This window comes from Bos mutus, chromosome 15 (genome assembly GCF_027580195.1).
Source record: "Bos mutus isolate GX-2022 chromosome 15, NWIPB_WYAK_1.1, whole genome shotgun sequence".
NCBI classification, from domain to species: Eukaryota; Metazoa; Chordata; class Mammalia; order Artiodactyla; family Bovidae; genus Bos; species Bos mutus.
Genome location: NC_091631.1, coordinates 39372318 through 39390746, shown reverse-complemented (window position 1 = coordinate 39390746; position 18429 = coordinate 39372318). Strand labels below are relative to the sequence as shown.

Here is an 18429-nt window from a genome sequence, read left to right as displayed (position 1 = left end):
AGAGTCCAATCCTGTCTATATCAGTGATGCCATTTTCTATTCAAGAGGGATGTTGCTCCCAAGGTTCTCAGTTCAGTTCAGTTCAGTCTCTCAGTTGTGTCCGACTCTTTGAGACCCTATGAACTGCAGCACGCCAGGCCTCCCTGTCCATCGCCAACTCCCAGAGTTCACCCAGACTCACGTCCATCGAGTCAGTGATGCCATCCAGCCATCTCATCCTCTGTCATCCCCTTCTCCTCCTGCCCCCAACCCCTCCCAGCATCAGTCTTTTCCAACGAGTTAACTCTTCGCGTGAGGTGGCCAAAGTATTGGAGTTTCAGCTTTAGCATCAGTCCTTCCAAAGAACACCCAGGACTGATCTCCTTTAGAATGGACTGGTTGGATCTCTTTGCAGTCCAAGGGACTCTCAAGAGTCTTCTCCAACACCACAGTTCAAAAGCATCAATTCTTCGACCCCTTGTTCAAGGTTCTCAGCTGCGACCACAGGCGCTCTCCATTCTGTACCTGCCACCCTATAGCTGCCAGCTCCTCAACACCCTCTGTGAGGTCATCAAGGGCAGAGCATAAGCCCGAGCATCTCTGCACCCCACAGTCCAGCCCAGATTCCAGGCCTCGTAAAGTCTGCCGAGTGAGTGAGTGGCTGGCTATGCCCTTGGTGACTGAGAAGGAGCAGAGTGCATTTTTGTGAAAGGTACAAATGAAGAAGCCTGGGGTGGGCTCTTGACAGAGCATCTCTCTGGCCCTGGCTTTGCAACTGGGGTGACCTAAGGATGCTAGGAATCCAGAGCTCAGTGTGGAAGTAGGGGGAGTACAGGCATCATCCTCACGCCTGTGCAGGGCCCTGAGGGCACTTACCTGAGGCAGGGAGGGACTGTCCAAGGCATTCAGGTCACCAATCGAGGAAGAAGAGGGTGGAGAAGGAGAAGGCGGGGGAGGACAAGCTTGCTTTGGAGGCGACACGGTCATTTTGCTGTTCACTGGCATGGAATCTACCAAGGAAAGAATACGCTCTCCATTACGGAGTTGTGGCTTTTCCTTATTTTATCAAGAAAAGGGGAGGTTTATCAGTGAAGCTCCACTCTATAAATTGAGTCAGGAGAGGAAGATGCTGGAGACCAGTTCAGAGGCCCTGGAGCCCAGACCCTGGGACTTGGAAGAACAGGCGCAGGAGTGTCAGATTCCTTAGGGGAAGAAGGTCCCAGGATGCAAAGTCCAAGAACCACTATGTCTCACACGCACAAGAGAATGCTCCCGAGAGAGGGAAGAGGGGTCTCTAGGGTTTTTCTGGGAAACGGACATCTACCTCTAATGTCTGCCCTAAAGCCATCGTGGTGGGGGGCTGGGGCTGCATTAAATTTCTTAGTCAATATAGAGGCCACCTGAGGCCTCTTCCCACAAGAGGCTGGACCATTTGCCATGGGCATGGATGGGATAACACAGGAGAGGCAGTCACAGCTGAGGAAAAGGGCTCCTCCTCTCACGGGTGCGCAAAGCAGCTTTCGGATGAGATGGCCAGCCTGACATGTTAAGAGAACTCGAGGGAGGGAGGTCATAATGAGCATCAAAGCATCTGAAGCATATGGAGTGGGGTTCATGCCAAGCTCCTGTTGGTCAGGGAACAAGCAAGAGAGAGTGCATGTGCTCAGATGGACAGGAGAAAGGAGCGTGCCTGGGACTGAGGATGGGCCTCTTTCTGAACTGTGGGAGCTGAAATCAATTAGTCTAGTTACAACTGAGTTCTAACAGATGTCGCCTACAAGATCAATCTCATTCCCTCTCTCTCCTGAGTGCATGCACCACGTGTGCACATGTACCCTCTAGGAACCTTAAATCGGGGCCTCCCTGCTGGCTCAGTGGTAAAGAATCCACCTGCCAATGGTAGGAGTCGTGGGTTCAATCCTTGAGTCAGGAAGATCCCCTGAAGAAGGAGATGGTAACTCCAGTATTCTTGCCTGGGAAACCCCATGGACAGAGTAGCCTGGTGGGCTACAGTCCATGGTGTCACAAAAGAGTTGGACAAGAACTTAGCGACTCAACAGCAACAAACCTAGACTCTCAAGAGTTTTCTTTCCCTATCACACCATTTCAGTAACCAGTCCTCAAAGGGATTCAGAAGATGCCATGCTCACTTGCAGATTTACCCATCAAGTGTCTGACCCACCAGCCCAGCCAGCTCTCCCGTAAGCCCTCCAGGCACATAAAGGCTGTTCTCCAGGGAACCTCGCAGTAACACCTGTCTGTCTATCCATTCTTGTCAGAATCCTTACTTCTGGCTGCTCGGCTGACCCATTTCCATTTCCCTCCAAGGCATGAGATTTCAGCTTGCTTCTTAACATGATCCCCTGGCCTCAGTTTCCCCAGAGCTTTGGTTGAGAGGCCCTTCCTTTGGGACCCATCCAGGCCAAGCCAAACCCAAGCTCACCACAACAGGAGTTCCTTCCAGACCACCAGGGAGCCACACAGGGGGTTTGTTAGTGCTCTGACCTGCTTTCCTCTCTCAAATGCAAGCATGTTGGAGCATGCATCCCAGGCCTGGGCTATGAAAAGCTGGCCACACACACGGTCAGCAAGCTTCCCAACGGAAGAGCTCCAGGGGGAAAAGGTAACTCAGGGAAACAGGTCTGAGAGTGGCAGGAAGGAGCTGCTCGGGACAAAGGCCACACTGGCTGCCAGGAGCTGACACGGGTTGGGGTGGGCAGCTGGCTGGCCTGCCTGTCACCCCAACGAACCCCCATCTCAGTCCACAATTAGATGGTTTGAGCCTAAAAAGGCAAAAGCTGTGAGTCAGTTGTTGCTGCGCTTCCTGTCCTGGGCTTGCCAAATTCCTGCTAAATTCTTTCTCCTCCTCTTCCTCGCCCCCTCATTCTCCTCTTTCTGCCATCTCCTGAATCAAACTCCTGAACTTGTCCCAAAGGCCCCTCAGCTCCACAGACTGCCTCTTTGTTCCCCTGAGGAGCAATCTGGGAATCTTCTGATACAGAGTCAGGACACCTTGGGAACCAAGCTGACAGGAGAGCCTTGGGGTTCTCAAGGTCATGACCTGGGAGCTCCCCCCTCTCTTCATCTAATTCCCACCCCCACCCAGTGAGTGGGGTCTCTCTCCACACATGGCCTCAAGAGTGAGGCCTCAGAACTGGGAGGCGGCCCTGAGGAGATGGGGGAAGCAACGCACCTGCCATTCCAGTCACAGTCTGGGAGAGGAAGGGGGCGCCAGAGCGCAGCTGAGAGGCGACTGGAAATCTCACCCACTGAGGCCTTTGGGTTCCCTCAGAGGATGGTACCGGGGAGCCTGGAACACCACCCCCTTCACACCCATGCCAGCCAGCTGGTACTGAGCGAGTCACGTAACCCTCAGGTTTCTCATCTGAAAATTGGGAAGCCTAGCGTTTCATGGGGAAGCTGAAGAAATAAAATGGGATTAAAAAGAGGTGCTCAGTGCAGAGCACAAAGTAAATGCCACAGTGAACAGTGAAAGTCACTCAATCGTGTCCGACTCTTGGCAACCCCATGGACTATACAGCCCATGGAATTCTCCAGGCCAGAATACTGGAGTGGGTAGCCTTTCCCTTCTCCAGGGGATCTTCCCAACCCAGGGATCGAACCCAGGTCTCCTGCATTGCAGGCGGATTCTTTACCAACTGACTTATCAGGGAAGCCCTAAATGCCACATGGTAGCTAAATATGAATTCCATTCCCTTCTTCCCAGGCACACAGGTGGTGTCCAATAAAGGCATTGCTGAACTGCTGACGTGTTTCAGGGGAGACTGCACATACCCACCCTGGCCAGGACTTCTGCAACTCAGGGCCCAGAGGCTTCATTTTCACTTACAACTCACATCCTTCCTTGCTGGCCCTTTCTTGTTTTGCTTGAAACCTTGGCATGGTCCAGCCGGGGCTGCCCTGACCTCTGCGGGAGACTCAATCCTGGGTGCCACTGGGCCTTTCAGTCCCATTGTGCGAAGGGGGTTGATGAGCAGACCAGAATCCAGATTGCAGCTCCTCCCATATCCTCCCTGGGTCAGCTGCCTCTTCTTTGGGCCCTCTGGCAATAGAGGCATTTCCCTCTGATCCTAGAGATCATTCTGCTGAGTGTGGTCAGCTGGGGGAGAGTGATAAGGGCAGGCACACAGCCCACTCCATCCACCTGTCTGGGGCTGGGGCCCGAGCCAGCCTTAACAGGCCAGTGAAGGGATAGATGAGACAGTACTCCAAGCTTTGCTCCCTTCTTCAGGACCAGCCTTGCCTACTGGGTTTCCTTTTGGGCACAACGAAGATGACTGGAAAGATGGCTCTGGAGATTTTCACAAAGACTGGGATCCCAGGGTGCAGCTTCCCCAAATTTGGAGCGTAGGCAATTCTTAAATCCTCCCAAAGTCTTGGAGTGCCCTCTAGGGGTGGAGCCTGCTCAGGCTGAAGTCATGTTCTCTGCTCCTACACTCAGTTTAACCAGCTTGGTCCCGGATTCTTTAGCTAGTTCCTCCGTTAATTCATTTATTCATTCTGTAAGCAAGGACTGGGTGCCTCCTCTGCGCCAGGCCCATACTAAGCACTTAGCCCCTAGAAATGATTCAAACTCGAGGCTGGCTCTCAAACCAGTTTTTATATACATTTAAGAAGCAACAGCTGATACTCCTGGGTTAACTAAAGACATAGCTGAGAAACCACGCCACTGCTAAGCAGTCTCCTCTCCCCTGTGCCTCCTCCAGGATCCCCCACCCTGCTGGGAGGGTCACCTACCAGACTCCCAGCTCCCACCGCCCCCCACCCCTCACCACCCGACCAGGACTCCTTGAGGGCGAGGCCGGACCCCTCACACCAGTGGCACTCAGTAAAGAAAGCTGGAAGCGCAGGACAGAATCTGCGCCCAAATTGACCCACCCGTAGAATTCCCGTGGCTGGGGAGAGGTTGAGGTGGGGGAGTAAATGAGATAACATGTGAAAAAGGCCTGACCTGGGCCTTCACTGAAGGTTAATTCCCTCCTCCCCCTTACCTTCCCTGCCTGGAACTACAGAATGGCTCGAGAGTCATTTTAGGTTGTCCCCTGGTCTCAGAATACTGGAGTGGGTAGCGTTTCCCTTCTCAGGCCTGCCCAGGTGTGCGGCCCTGGTCCAGAAGTGCCCATTGTCCCAGCCTGGCCCAAGGGAAAGGGGCTGCAGGTCTTGGGGTTTCAGGGAGAATGACTCACTGGCCAGGAGTCAGTGATGACTCAGAAGGAAGAAGTTAACTAAACTAGCACGCTATTTATTCCAACTTCATTTTTTTTGGGGGGGGGGTCTAACCCAAGGCTTTCCTGGGTCCATCTCTCTTAGAGCAAAGTCTGGAGAGGGAGTGTGAGGGCAGCGATGGGCTTGGAATCAGATGAAGAGTCCGTGCCCGCTCTCAAGATTGGAGAGGGAAATCTCTGCTTGGTAACCAGGGTGGCGCCAGGCGCGGGCTGGCCCTGGGACGTCGCCAACCGTGCGCGCAGTCATTGCGCCCCCTAGTGGGAGCCCGCTGCCTTGGCACCTGCTGCACGTCCTGGTCCTGGTAGCCTGCTCAGAAGTAGGGGGTGGGCGGGTGGATGGGTGTGTGTGGGTGCGTGTTCTTTCATTGCTTTACCCACTACTGCTCAAGGTTAAGCTGACAGCCCCAGCCCAATTCCAGTGAACTGAACCAAAATGTATAGAGCCCCTGGGCCACAGTTTCATCTTTGTTTCAAGAAGCTTGGAGCTCGGGTCCCTTTCAAGTGCAGTTGTAACGTTCTAAGGCTCGCTGAAGGAAGAAAATCCACTGGAAAGTGCTTTGTCTAGTGAGCAGCGGAAATAGAGTCACACATACATTTCTTTCCTTTCCCCTCACATCCAGGAGGCCAGTTCAGAGAGGACATGTGAGGAGTGAGAACAGCTGCCCCTGAGAATTAATCAGACAGCTTCTGCCCGCCCCCACCTTCCCCAGGGAGCTCATGACTCACTGGACTGGAATCTTCTCCCACTCTGGTATTTGCTGGGAGTTGGACACTGGAAACTATTGGCCCGCTGCAGAGCTGTGGTGGGAAAAAGAAAAAGGCAGGGGAGATGAGGAGGGAAGAAGAGTCTGTTAAATGGATAGGACAAATAGGGAGTTGTCTCCTATGGCCCATTTACCAAAAGCTAATAGACTCATGGTCATAATTGACTGAGCCCCTTCCTTTACTCCGGCTGTCCCTGTGTCTATAACACACACCTCCAAGTTTTCATTCATTCAGTCATCAAACAGTTATTGAGACACTGCTGGGGGCCAGGTAATGCCCTCTTTCAGAAAAGATCTCAAATTAAGTGCCATCATTCTAACTCACCCATTGGTAATAAGCATGTGTACTTACATGTTTATGTACATACATGTATACATATATGCCTATATGTACACAGGCATATATAACACATCTGTTTTTAGCAGAGCAGCTCTTTGAAGCTGAAGTCTAACATCAATGCCACAACTGTGTCATAGCGGAACCAGAGCTGCTCTCACTGAAGCCTGGAAGCTGCAGAAAACAGCAACCTCTTTCTGTGTTACCCCCAGAGTCCCCAAGCCCTTTCAATTTTAACTGAACCCCTGTACAATCCATGGCCACGACCCCTCCTCTTGCCCTGGTTCCAATGGAAACACACTTGCAGGATGCTGTGGGCTGGACCTTGAGAATCAGCTGAGCAAAATGAACATCACAGGCAGAAAAAATGGGTCTTGGCCATTTGGGGCCTGAGAGTGGGCAGCGGGATATAAATGTATCCCATTCCCACACTGGACCCTCAAATTTGGCCTCCGTGGTGGCCCTCTTTCCTGGCAGCATCTGGGGGCACTTATGCAAATGCAGATATTGGGCCCCACTCTAGACTCAAGACATCTGAGTCTCTGAAGGAAGGAACCTAGAAACCTGCCTCTTAAATGGTATTATTTAGGAACCACTGAACATGGTGTTTTAGGGGAGCATTACAGAGTGTTTTCTCTGACCTCTATTAGACAGGGCTCAAGTTCTATTTTAAGCCATCATCATGGACATGCTCTATGCTAAAAAACTTTGAGAAGGCGATAGGTTCCTTGATGAGCTGAGGCAGTCCCAGAGTCCTTTCAAAGGTGATAAAACATATATAATATTAAAATCTCCATGTTAACCATTTTTAAGTGTAGAGTTGAGTGGCAGTAAGTACATTCGCATCATTGTACAAACAATATCTCCATCCATCTCCAGAACTTGTTCTTCATTCCAAATGAAAGCCTGTCTCCATTAAACAATAATCCCTAGCCACCCTCTTCCCCCAGCCCCTAGTAACCACTTTTCTATACTCTCTGCCTCTATGACTTGAACTATTCTGGATGCCTCATAGAAGTGAAATCATATAATACTTGTCTCGTGGCTTAGTTTCCCTAGCATAATAACTTACAGGTCCATCCATGTTATAGCATGTGTTGCAGTTTCATTCCTTTTTAAAGATGAATAACATTCCATTGTGTGGATATAGCATGATTTGTTTGTCCATTCACCTGTTGATGGACATTTGGGTCATTAACCTTTCTGCTATTGTAAAAAATGCTGCTTTGAGCATGGTGTACAAATGGTGTACATTTCGTGTACAAATGGAGTCTTTTTAAAGTGATGTCCTGGTATTTTTCAGCATCCCTTCAGCTAAACTCTGAGCCATTTATCTAGGTGAAAAGTGTGATTAACGAAACCCTATAACACCCGCAACATGATGTCAACCCTACATCACCTGCTACAGTGGCAGACTCACCATAACCAGCAACACAAAACACAGCACTTAGACTGTGTCCGAGATTGTAACCTTACGAAGTGGTCTGCTTGGCAATGATGGAAACTACGATGGATGAAGACAAAACCGACAGAAGACTGCTTGAAAGTCATGAGGTCTACCCACTTCTGTCTACTAGGTTTCTTATTCTGGAATTAAACTAGACTGTCAAACAAAATGCTCTGGCCACACTGCCTTGATCTCTCCACTCCACCCCATCCTGGGAGAAACGCTCTAGCTGTCACGCTTCGCTGTCATGCTCTTACCTGCCAGCAAGGGGCGCTGCATAAAACAGCCTTGGGAAAACTATGGCTGCACTTTCTGCAGAGCCATTGTTCAAGACATGGTGGAATATCCCTCTCAGGAAATTTCCATAGGGTGAAGCATTAGGAAAAGTGGGACTGAGACCTGCTGCAAACCAGTGTATTTTTCCCTTGTGAATAATGAGAAATGATTGTCTGTTTCCATTTGAACCATGGCTTCAGGAAAACTCGGTATCAAATAATCCCACTAGAGCAACAGTTTAGGATCATGGTCTGCCCCTCTGAGGTCTATACCTCCTAAACTGGTTTTCACTTTCACATATATATAGATATCTTGAGACTTTATCTTGAGGCGCTCTTTCATATACAGAGACACACAATTTTGTTTTATGCCTCTCTTGTAAATTGCCTAAAATCCCCTGGCAATCGAGGAGAGCGAAGAAATGGAGGGAAGAAATGAAAGGCAGGCAGGCTTCGTATACATAACTGAGGAGGCTGGAGCCCAGGGAGAGGGAGAGGCCTGCGGTACCCAAGCCTCTGTCCTCTGCATGTGCTAATCCTCTCTGGATAGCACCACAAATGGTCCTGAGCAAATGTGTTTGGAGGACAACTTGTCCTTTTAAAAAACAGCTCACATGGGAGGGTAAACTCACAGTTTCCAGGATTCCAGCCCCAGCTCTGGTCTTCCTGTGAAACCATTACTCCCGAGAACATTTCTAGGTTCACGTGGAAGTCCTGCTCTCGGCCACCAGAGGGAAGCACAGGACAGGTGGCGCTACGGCTCTTCCCAGGGCCGCTCAGGCCATTGGTCCTGACGGTGGCAAGTTGCTGTTAGCCTGTTTCTTCACACCCAAGGGTTAGCAGTCACTCTTGACTAACTCAGAACACTCAATCCGAGGCCACCTTTGTTCAAACAAGCTGGAGTGCTGAAGACAACTACTTCTTAGAGTGTGGAGCACCCAGCACCCACTAAGCTGTGAGTCCTTGGGAAAACAGTCCGTTTGTACGCCTGTAAATTGGGCTTCATGCTACTTACCTCACAGGGTCATCCTGAGGATGAAGTGGTGCCATGTACAGGCAAAACCTTGACCAATACAGCACTCAGTGACAGGGCATTTGTTACCACACATTCCACAGGCCCCAGGCACTGACAGTGGCCCTGCGCTGCCCCCAAGGAAACTCCGCTGCCCAGCACTACCTGTGGTCCAACAGCAGCTGGACCTTCCCTCGTGGGCCATGGGATGCCAGAGGGCCCCTCAGGAGATATTCACAGAGGAGACTGCTCCAGGCAAGAGGGTCCTAGGCCATCCCCCAGCCCTTATCTCTCCCTGCAACACACGACAGCCAGTCAGGCCCCTCTGCTACCTTCCCACTTGAGATTCCAAAGCTTCCTGTGGAGAGGGAGGCTGGCCCTACGTCCAGTCCCCTCACACCCAGTGTCCCAGCTCCACCGCCTCTGAGCCTGAGGGCCAGACGTACTGTCCCACGGTCCTCCATGAGGAAACACTGGCTGTGAGAGTCAGTCTCTGCCCCCTTTCCCACTCCTGGCCCCGTGTCCTAGGGTCAGGCAAGCCTGTCTCTCTCCCAGGCAGGCTCTCTACTCACCAGGCTCAGCTTCGGGCTCCCCGAGGTCATGTGGAGAGACTGCCCTGGGCAGGGCCTCCCTCAGGGAGCTGTGCCGGGTGAGGGGCTTCAGGAGGGGTGGGAGCTGGAGTTCCGGTTGCTGGGGTCTTTCATCAAAGGGCTCCACACTGGAGGCCTCACTGTCACCATGGTCCAATTCTGCATCGGAGCTGGAGGGGGAGGGACAGAACAGGTGAGCTTGGAGGCCTGCACTCCCCATCCCCCACCACGCTGTGCCCTGCCCAGCACTGCCTCCATCAGACAAAAGGCTTCCAGGGAAAGGGCTGTAGTTTAGTTACCTCTGTGCCTGGCACCCAGCCTCTGGCTTGGTTCTGGGCTGAACTGTGTCCCCCCAGATTCATAAGAAGTCCTAACTCCAAGTACCTGGGAATGGGACTGCTTCTAGAGACAGGGTCTTTACAGAAGTCATTAATTTAAAATGAGGTCATCAGGCTGGGCCCTAATCTAATCTGGCAGGTGAAAGTGAAAGTCGCTCAGTCATGTCTGACTCTTTATGACCCCACGGATGGTAGCCCACTAGATTCCCTGGTCCATGGGATTCTCCAGGCAAGAATACTGGCGTGGGTTGCCATTCCTTTCTCCAGGGGATCTCTCCCACTCAGGGATCGAACACAGGTCTCTTGCATTGCAGACAGATTCTTTACCATCTGAACCACCAGAGAAGCCTAATCTGGCAGGAGTCCTTATGATTTTCCTTACAAGGAAATTTAGACACAGGTATACATAGAAGGAAGGGGCTTCACAGGTGGTAAAGAACCCGCCTGCCAATGCAGGTGATATAAAAGATGCAGGTTTTGATCCTTGGGTCGGGGAGATTCCCTGGAGGAGGGCATAGCAACCTGCTCTAGTATTCTTGGTTGGAGAATCCCCATGGACAGAGGAGCCTGGCGGGCTACAGTCCATAGGGTCACAAAGTCAGACACTACTGAAGTGACTCAGCATGCACTCATACATAGAAGGAAAATGCCGCATAAGTGAGAAGACCACCATCTCCAAGCTGAGGAGAAGGGCCTGGAATAGTCTCCCCTCATGATCCTCAGAAGGAACCAAGCTTCAAGTGAGTAGGGAGAAGACTAGTGCCCCAGAGCTTTCTGCTTGCCCAGCCCACCCTGCCCCCGTCCTACAGCAGTGGGAGCGTACCTGCTGTCATCGCTGGTGACCAGGACGCGTACGGCCAGCACGTCCTGTCCAACCACATCCTCCCCGGGGCTGATTCTCACTGCGGTCCACTCAGAGGGCAGGGGGGAGGCGGCTCCACCTGCCACATCCCCAGGCTCGGGCTCCGGGACGCTCTTGGGCTTCTTGGGGGAGGTCGGCTCATCTGTTGAAAGGAGAAGAGGGTCTAGAGAGATGGTGGGAATGGACAGCCCTGCAGGGAGCCTGCCCTTCCTCCAGAGGCTTGGGTGGGCACTCCAAGATAGACCTCCTCCTCCATGCCATCACCGGGTCCCCACCACTCAGCCCACCAGACATCCCAACATTTAGAGCACACATCTTGTGTGCTGGGCATGAACACACACACCATCCCATTTAACCCATAAAGGAGGGTTGAAACGTGCAGAGGGCCCACCAGACTCTGCACTGCTCTTGTCAAAATCACACTGTGCTGCTAAACCCAGCGGTAGCTTCTCATTTCTCCTCTTACTTGACACAACAGCAGCCTCTGGCCCAGCTGATCACTTCCTCCTTCTAGAAGCAGTTTTTCTTTCAGGACAGCGTAGCTGGCTCCCTCCTCCCCATTGGCTATCCCCTTCTCTGTTTCTTTCAGTGTTCCCCTTTCCCCAGGACCTGACCCGTTAGCACTGGAAGGTCCCAGGACTCAGTGTTTGAACTGCTTCTCTTCTCATCTACACTCATGTCCTTGATGACCTTATTCATGACTTTAAATAACCCCAGACAGCAGGGACTCGCACATCTCTCTGTCCAACGTGGACATTCCCCTGAATGTAGATGCATGCACACCAAGGCTTTCTTGGCATCTCCAGGGAGATGTCCAATAGATACCTTAACCTCACATGCATGGAAATCTCCGTCTCCACCTCTCCCCAAGCCTGCCTCCCCATGGCCCTCCCATCTCCGTAAATGGCAACTGGGGCCGCTGGTTGCTCCAGTCAACACTGCAGTGGCATTCTTGACTCCTTTCATTCTTTCACTCTTCACTCGAGCTATCAGCAGATCCTGATACCTTGGCTCTACCTTGAAAATACGCCAGGAATCCAGGCACCTGTCACCACCTCCTCTGTTACCACCCTGGCCCTAGCGGCCACCATTTCGTCTGGATTATAGATACAGACGCTGCTAGTTTCCCTGCTTTCCCTCTGGCCGCGCCCACCCTTCAGTCTGTTAGCAACAGCTGCCGAGTGACTGTTAAAACTGCTATATGATGCAGGCAACCCGAAGCTGGTGCTCCGTGACAACCTAGAGGCGGGGATGGGGAAGGAGGTAGGAGGGGGCTTCAAGAGGGAGGGGACATAGGTATACCTATCGCCAATTCATGTTGATGTATGGCAAAAAACCATCACAACATTGTAAAGCAATTATCCTCTAGTTAAAAAGTTTTTAAAAACTAAAAAAAAAAAAAAAGGAAGTCAGACAATACCAGCACCTCCTCTCACAATCCCCCAGGATCCCTGTGATCTCATCTTCCAGTGCTTCCCCTGGCTCTCTGCTCCGACCACATGAACACCATGCTGACTCTCCCACACTCAGCCCTCCCCCGTCTCAGCCCCCAGCTCAGAGGTTCTTGCCTCTTCCTCGGAGACACTGTCCCCAAACAGCAGGGCTTGCTCACCCACTACCTTCAAGCCTTCAGCCAGCTGTTGCCTTCTCAAGTAGGTGATCCCAATCATCCTCCTCAAATGCGAACCCACACCCTCAGGGCTCTCCTTTCCTTTTACTTTTATCCATAGCATATCACACCTTCTAATGAACTACACACATTCCCCATTTATTTTGTTGTTATCTCTCTCTCCCATGCCGAGAATAAAGGCAGTGATTTTTGCCTATTTCTTTCTTGCTAGTATTGTGCCTGGTGAAGAGTAGATGCTCAATAAATACCTGTTAAATGAATCAATGAATCAGTTGGTGAATAAATGAGCAAGACAGGCAGCCCGGGCCCCAGTTCCCTCTTGGCCACAAGCTAGCTCAGTGATGTCCTCTCTGGTCACAGTGGGAAAGGAGTCCTTTCTCCTAAGGATGACACTGCACTTGATCTTGGTTCCCCCTACACATCCCCCAAGGTCATTATCTCTTCTTCCTGTGTCATTAAGTCTTTGTCTCCTGCATCTTTTCCATAAGCGTTTACATACTCTACCATTTTAAGAAAACTGTTTTTATTCCCAGTCCTCCCATCCCCGCTCCCAGCCAACTCTTCTTCCTTCCTAGCTAGTCTTCTTGGCAGAGTTTGTCGCACTCACTTTCTCCATTTCTTCACCTCGCATCACTCACTCCTCAATCCCTTATAATCCTGCCTATACCTCCACTATCCAAATGACCCCCAACAGAGTCCCTAGTGCCCTCCTTGTTTCTAAATCCAATTCTCTGGGCTTTGGGGCCCTCCTGCAGCTCTTGTACTCTGCTCCTCGCTGCTCCCAGGCTCACTTTCTCTCCCTGCCTTGCAGACCGTTCCATCTCAACCATTCTGGCTTCTAGCCAACCCTTAAATGATAGGTTCTTCATGCTTCCACCTAGGCCCTCTCATTTTTTCACCCACACGCTCTTTCTGGGAAATGTTATCTACTCCCTAATTCTATTGACCATCTGTGAAGATAATTCATTTTGAGTTTTATGTGCAAAGCCGCACATTTTAAAATATTGTACAGGTCCAATAACACATGTTTACAAGCAGATGCAGCCAGGTGGTCACTGGTTTGTAAGCCCTGGTACAGTGCATGCTTGCTTGTGAGGACATGTATGCACCCTTCTGCATTGGTGAGGCTGTAGATGGAGGGGATGCATTTGGGGAGTAAGTGTTATAATTGAATACTTGACTGTGTAGTAATAATAATAGCAGCAGCTTTTACTGAGTACTTTTATGAGAATTTTAGCATGTAATAAGTCTATTAAGTGTCACACAAGATTCTAGGAAAAGAAGTATTATCCCCATTTTGCTGCTGAGAAAACAGGTGTACAGAGAGGTTAAGAGACCAGCACTCAGTAGTATATTTCATCAGAGGATGAGGCCTAGTCTGTGTGTCTGTGAGCAGAACAGTAGTGCAAATGGGCCCCAATATGCATGGGGGTTATTCTATGAGTTTGGACTGGGATGCGTCCCCAGTTCTTCAGTCCCTCCCTGTAACAGAGTTGTAGTTTGTCCTATGACCTTGCAGTCCTTCCCACTAAACAGGTGGGGTGAACTTCTCTGTCCAGTTGCCCTGAGGCTTGGCCCTGAGCCTTGCTTTGACCAGCGAAAATCAGTGGGCATGATGTGAGCTGCAGCTTTCAATGCCCTTGCTGTTTGGCTAGTCCACTTGCACACCTGTTTGCTGGCCATGCGAAGAGCTTGTCCCTGGTGACTACTGCCCTTTTAGCCTAGGGTCCCTGACTGTGGCACATGGGGCAGATCTGGAGCCAGCCTACAGCCTGGCTGATCCCATGGAATCCCAGGCTAACTTTACACCTGCAGCCTGAAGCAGAGCCACTCAGCCAAGCCAGAGACCCACAAGCAAGAAAAAATGACATTACACGATACTAAGGTTTGGGAGGTTTGTTACACAGAGTTGCTGCTGCAGAGACCTGGCTCTATACATGGTTCACTGTGAGTATAGATGTGTGTGCCTGTGAGCTGTGTGAGCAGCTATTTGCATAGTCAACGGAAGCTATTGTGCTCTTCTCTGATCCAGGTTGTACTGGGGATTTGAAGATGAGTCAGCCATGGTCTGCCTCAAAGCACCTCTTTCTGCCCCACAGGAAAAAGGTCTGTTCACAAATACCTGTGTTATAAGGTAGACCCAAAAGAGTGAGGCAAAGATGAGGTGTGAGTGGAGGGAGGTCAAACTTCCATGCAATGAAGACTTTGGTTACAAGGCGCCGTTTCAATGGGGCTTGAGGATGAGTAGGATTTGAACAGGGAAAGGAGAGGTGGTGCTCCAGGGGGCAGACCCCTGGGAGCAAAAACAAAGTGGGAAAGCACTGCCACCTGCATAGGAATGGAAACTAAGTCCACACGACTGGAGGGCAAGAGTGTAGAGAAAAGAAGCCAGTGGGAAATGACTGCATTGACACCAGACCGGGAATGGTGAGGTGAAGGGTGGGTTTTGCTCTGGGAGCAACCACTGAAGGGCTGGAAGCTGGCAGTTGGCATCATCAGATTTGCCTCCAAGAAAGACAGCTCTGGTCACAGAGTGGAAGGTGGATGGAAGGACCCACAAGGAGGAGAGAGGAGAGAGGGATACCAGTGAGGAGGCAGCTGTGATGACTGGAGGAGACCTATCAGCTGAGCACACAGGGCGGAGAAGAGGGGAGAGGGAGTGGAGAGCAGTTTGGCCCCATGGGTGGCTGCAGGCAGTGGAGGTGAGCTGTGCCAGGCGGCAGACACACACCCACTATATCTCAGAGGCCAGCCCAAACCTGCAAAAACACCCAGGGTCTGCTTTCCTCCTCCTTCTCTCTCCTGGAGAGTTTTGTCTTTGCCGGCAGGGCTGAGGGATAGATCAGAGTAAGGCTGGCTCCCTGGCTTCTGAAGGGGTGGGGATGTGGCTGAATGAAGATCCAGTGCAGCAGGGTCAGGGCCAGTGTCTCTCACAGGAGAGCCTGGGTATCAGTGGAGGGGCAGGGGCCAGGGAGCACCTGGTCACAGAGACTTGTGGAAAAGAAGCTGGTGCTTCCTCTGGTCACCACCCCGCGCAGGCAGAAGACCCCCAAGGAGGACATGCTCCTCCCTTCCTTCTGCCCCACAAGGCCCAGCAACTGCTGGGTCTCAGGTTCAGCGCTGCCCCAAGAGGAATTTTCCACTCAAGCTTCTATTGCAGATACTTCTTCGCATTCCCCTGAGGATCCCCAGCCAGACCAGTAGCGATAGTCCTAGTGGTACTAGTACTTGTAACAGAAGTGATCGAAAAGCAGTAACAAAAGCAGCCCCAACTCATCACCTGGGGCCACAGGCCTGTCTAGGAGTTTACATTCATCTTCTCTGATATCCCCCGGTCCTGAAAAGATGCTATGGTCATCTGCACTGCATGAGTGGCAGAATGCAGAGACCAGAGTAACTCAACCAGGGCCACCCCAAGGGTGAGTGGGATCGGCCAGCCCTGGCACAGAGCAGCGTGTCTGTGACCAGCCCCCAGTAACGGGCCTGGGTGTGCTCACTGGTGCCGCCTTCCCCAGGCCCAGCTGCTCTTTGTCCTAGGCTTTGCCTGAAGTCATCAGTGCTCATAGGGAGAATTCAGTGGGGCTGGGAGCTGCCAGGGGAGGAGGTGTCTGGTTGTGGAGGGTGAGGATGATCCAGCCCTTCCCAGGGCAGCCGCCCCAGCCTCCGGGAGGGAAGGAAATCTGCTCAGAGCTGAACATCTCAGTCTCCTCCCATTGCTCAGGCCAGACACCTGCTCCCTGGAGAAAGAGGAGACTCCAGAGGCAGAGGCAGGCAGTGTCCAGGGAAATGTCTATCCTCACTTGGCCCCAAGCAGCCAAGTCCTGAGGCTCTTTTGTGGCCAGGCCCCTCCAGGCCTTGCCCCTCTTTCTGCTGGCAAACTTGTTCCCATTTTCTCCCCAAGTCTGGAGACCCTCCATTCTCCTCCAGAACCCAGGAAGAAAACGAAGCAACAGGTTCTCCTGGGTACTGTCATTAAGCCTGTTTTACAGATTAGGAAACTGAAACTCAGAGATGTTATCTCACTGGTCCAAGGTCACACAGCTCCTAACTGCCAGAGCCACTTTTGGCTCTGGGCTTGTAAAAGCTCCCTCTGCTCTCTTGCCCATTGTTCTCTTGGAAGAGAGAAGTTTAACAAGAGCAATGAAAGTTTATCAGTCAAGAAAATAGAACCCAAGTCAGGGAGTTCAACAGAGTAAAGTTAATAAAGGAAACGAATAATGATTGGTCAAAGTTTTTTTGAGTTATTTGACAGAAAAGTCAAATAGGGATGACAAGGCAATGCACAGATGAGTAATAATAGGAAGCTACTGGCAAGGGGGACTCTGGGAGGAGCTGGTGCTATGAGCCCAGAGGCCAGGGCCACACATTAGGTGGTGGGTACCATAGGAAGTAGACAGCACTGCCTGGGATGCAGAGTGATGGAGGAATACCCTGGCTTCTCCCTTGATCCTACCCTCCAATCCCTCACTAGTAATGTCTCCACAGTCAAACTTAATAGGAAACCAGTTGCAAAGGAGCTTGGGAGATGTAGTTTGCAGGGGTTACACCTCTATGGTAAAGCGTCTGCCTGCAATGTGGGAGACCTGGGTTCAATCCCTGGGTTGGGAAGATCCTCTGGAGAAGGAAATGGCAACCCACTCCAGTATTCTTGCCTGGAAAATTCCATGGATTGAGGAGCCTGGTGGGTTACAGTCCATGGACTCGCAAAGAGTTGGACACGACTGAATGACTTCACTCACTCACTCACACCTCTAATACAGAGCAGAGCAGGGGAAAGACAAGGAGTGCGCCCGAGAGCAAACAGGCAGCTGTCCAGGGTACTAAGCGTAGTGCAGTCTCCTGGACTGTGATAAGTGAGGGGACACTGACAGGCCCCCAGCAGGATGGGCGAGGGCCCTGGGAAGGAGCCTGTGTCCAGCATTCCCTCCACCCAACTGCCCTAGGAGGGATCTGTCCATCTAGTACCAAGGGCCTTTGCAGTGCATGTCCCTTTCAAAGACACAGGCACAGGTGTCTAAAGACAGCACGGTTGCCATCCTGGAGGAGAGTATGCTACTAGGAATCCCAGTTTCCAGGGGCTTTCAGGGGATGAGTACACTGATGGGTGGCCCTGGGCCCACCTGCCATGCTGGGGCATGGCTCTCCTGCCCAGTGGCATTCTCATCAGGCGTCCCCAGGCTGACCATGGGGCATGTTTGTGTGCAGACATGTGTACTCGGGCTCACCCTCTCCTGCTTTGAATCAGTGTGAGCAGTCTTCCTCCAAGGACCCTGCTTGGCTTTAGCAGCAACTTCTGTGCAGAAACCAACTCAAGTAAACTAAAAGCCAACCAGAAGGAGGACCCAGCCCTTCCTTTGCTCACAGCCCTCGGCAGAGCTGATCTGCTCATCTCACAGAGCCCTCTGCCCAGACACACCATGAAAACACCAGCTACAGATGGGCCCCCAGATTGGCCTGAGCCCTCCGAGCAGCAAGGCCTCCTCCATCAGGGCTGGGAGGAAGGAATGGTACATGAGGTGTCTTTCCAACAGTGTATTGGCCCGAAGGCAGAGAGGAAGCTGACTTTCCTACTTGTGTTTGGCTCACAGTGCCAGCTTTGGAGATCTTGGAGATCAAGAGATCTTGGACTTTGGAGTCCAAGCTTTGGAGTCAAGAGATTTTGACTCTTCTCTTCTTCCTTCTCCTGCCCATGCTGGCCAACCTTGGGCCTCCAGCTTCCGACATACTTGCTCTGACACGCAGCCAAGAGAGGCTGTGTGCAGATTATATCCCTTGGAGGCAAAATGGAAGCTAAACCAAAACTCCCTTCTCCCAGTCAATCCAAAGGCTCTGCGGAGGTAGCAAGACACAATGCCTACTGCTCTCACGGGTTCTCTCTGCTCCTGTGACCTGACACCAGTAAGACCATCTCAGGCCCCAGATGGCCACAGGCTCCCTAGTCAGAGGAGT

The 18429-nt window shown here is 51.7% G+C and overlaps 1 protein-coding gene across 5 annotated transcripts in view; it reads right to left on the bottom strand.

Annotated features, from left to right (window-relative positions):
• Nucleotides 1-18429, bottom strand: part of MICAL2 (microtubule associated monooxygenase, calponin and LIM domain containing 2) — a 244200-nt gene that overhangs the window by 65689 nt on the left and 160082 nt on the right. For all 5 annotated transcript variants that reach the window (XM_070383932.1, XM_070383933.1, XM_070383935.1 and 2 more), the window contains 4 exons: nucleotides 10812-10992; nucleotides 9633-9820; nucleotides 5952-6023; nucleotides 856-989 (listed from right to left, as the gene is read on the bottom strand). In XM_070383932.1, coding sequence (XP_070240033.1) covers nucleotides 856-989; nucleotides 5952-6023; nucleotides 9633-9820; nucleotides 10812-10992 — 575 coding nt within the window. The remainder of the gene's footprint in view (nucleotides 1-855; nucleotides 990-5951; nucleotides 6024-9632; nucleotides 9821-10811; nucleotides 10993-18429) is intronic.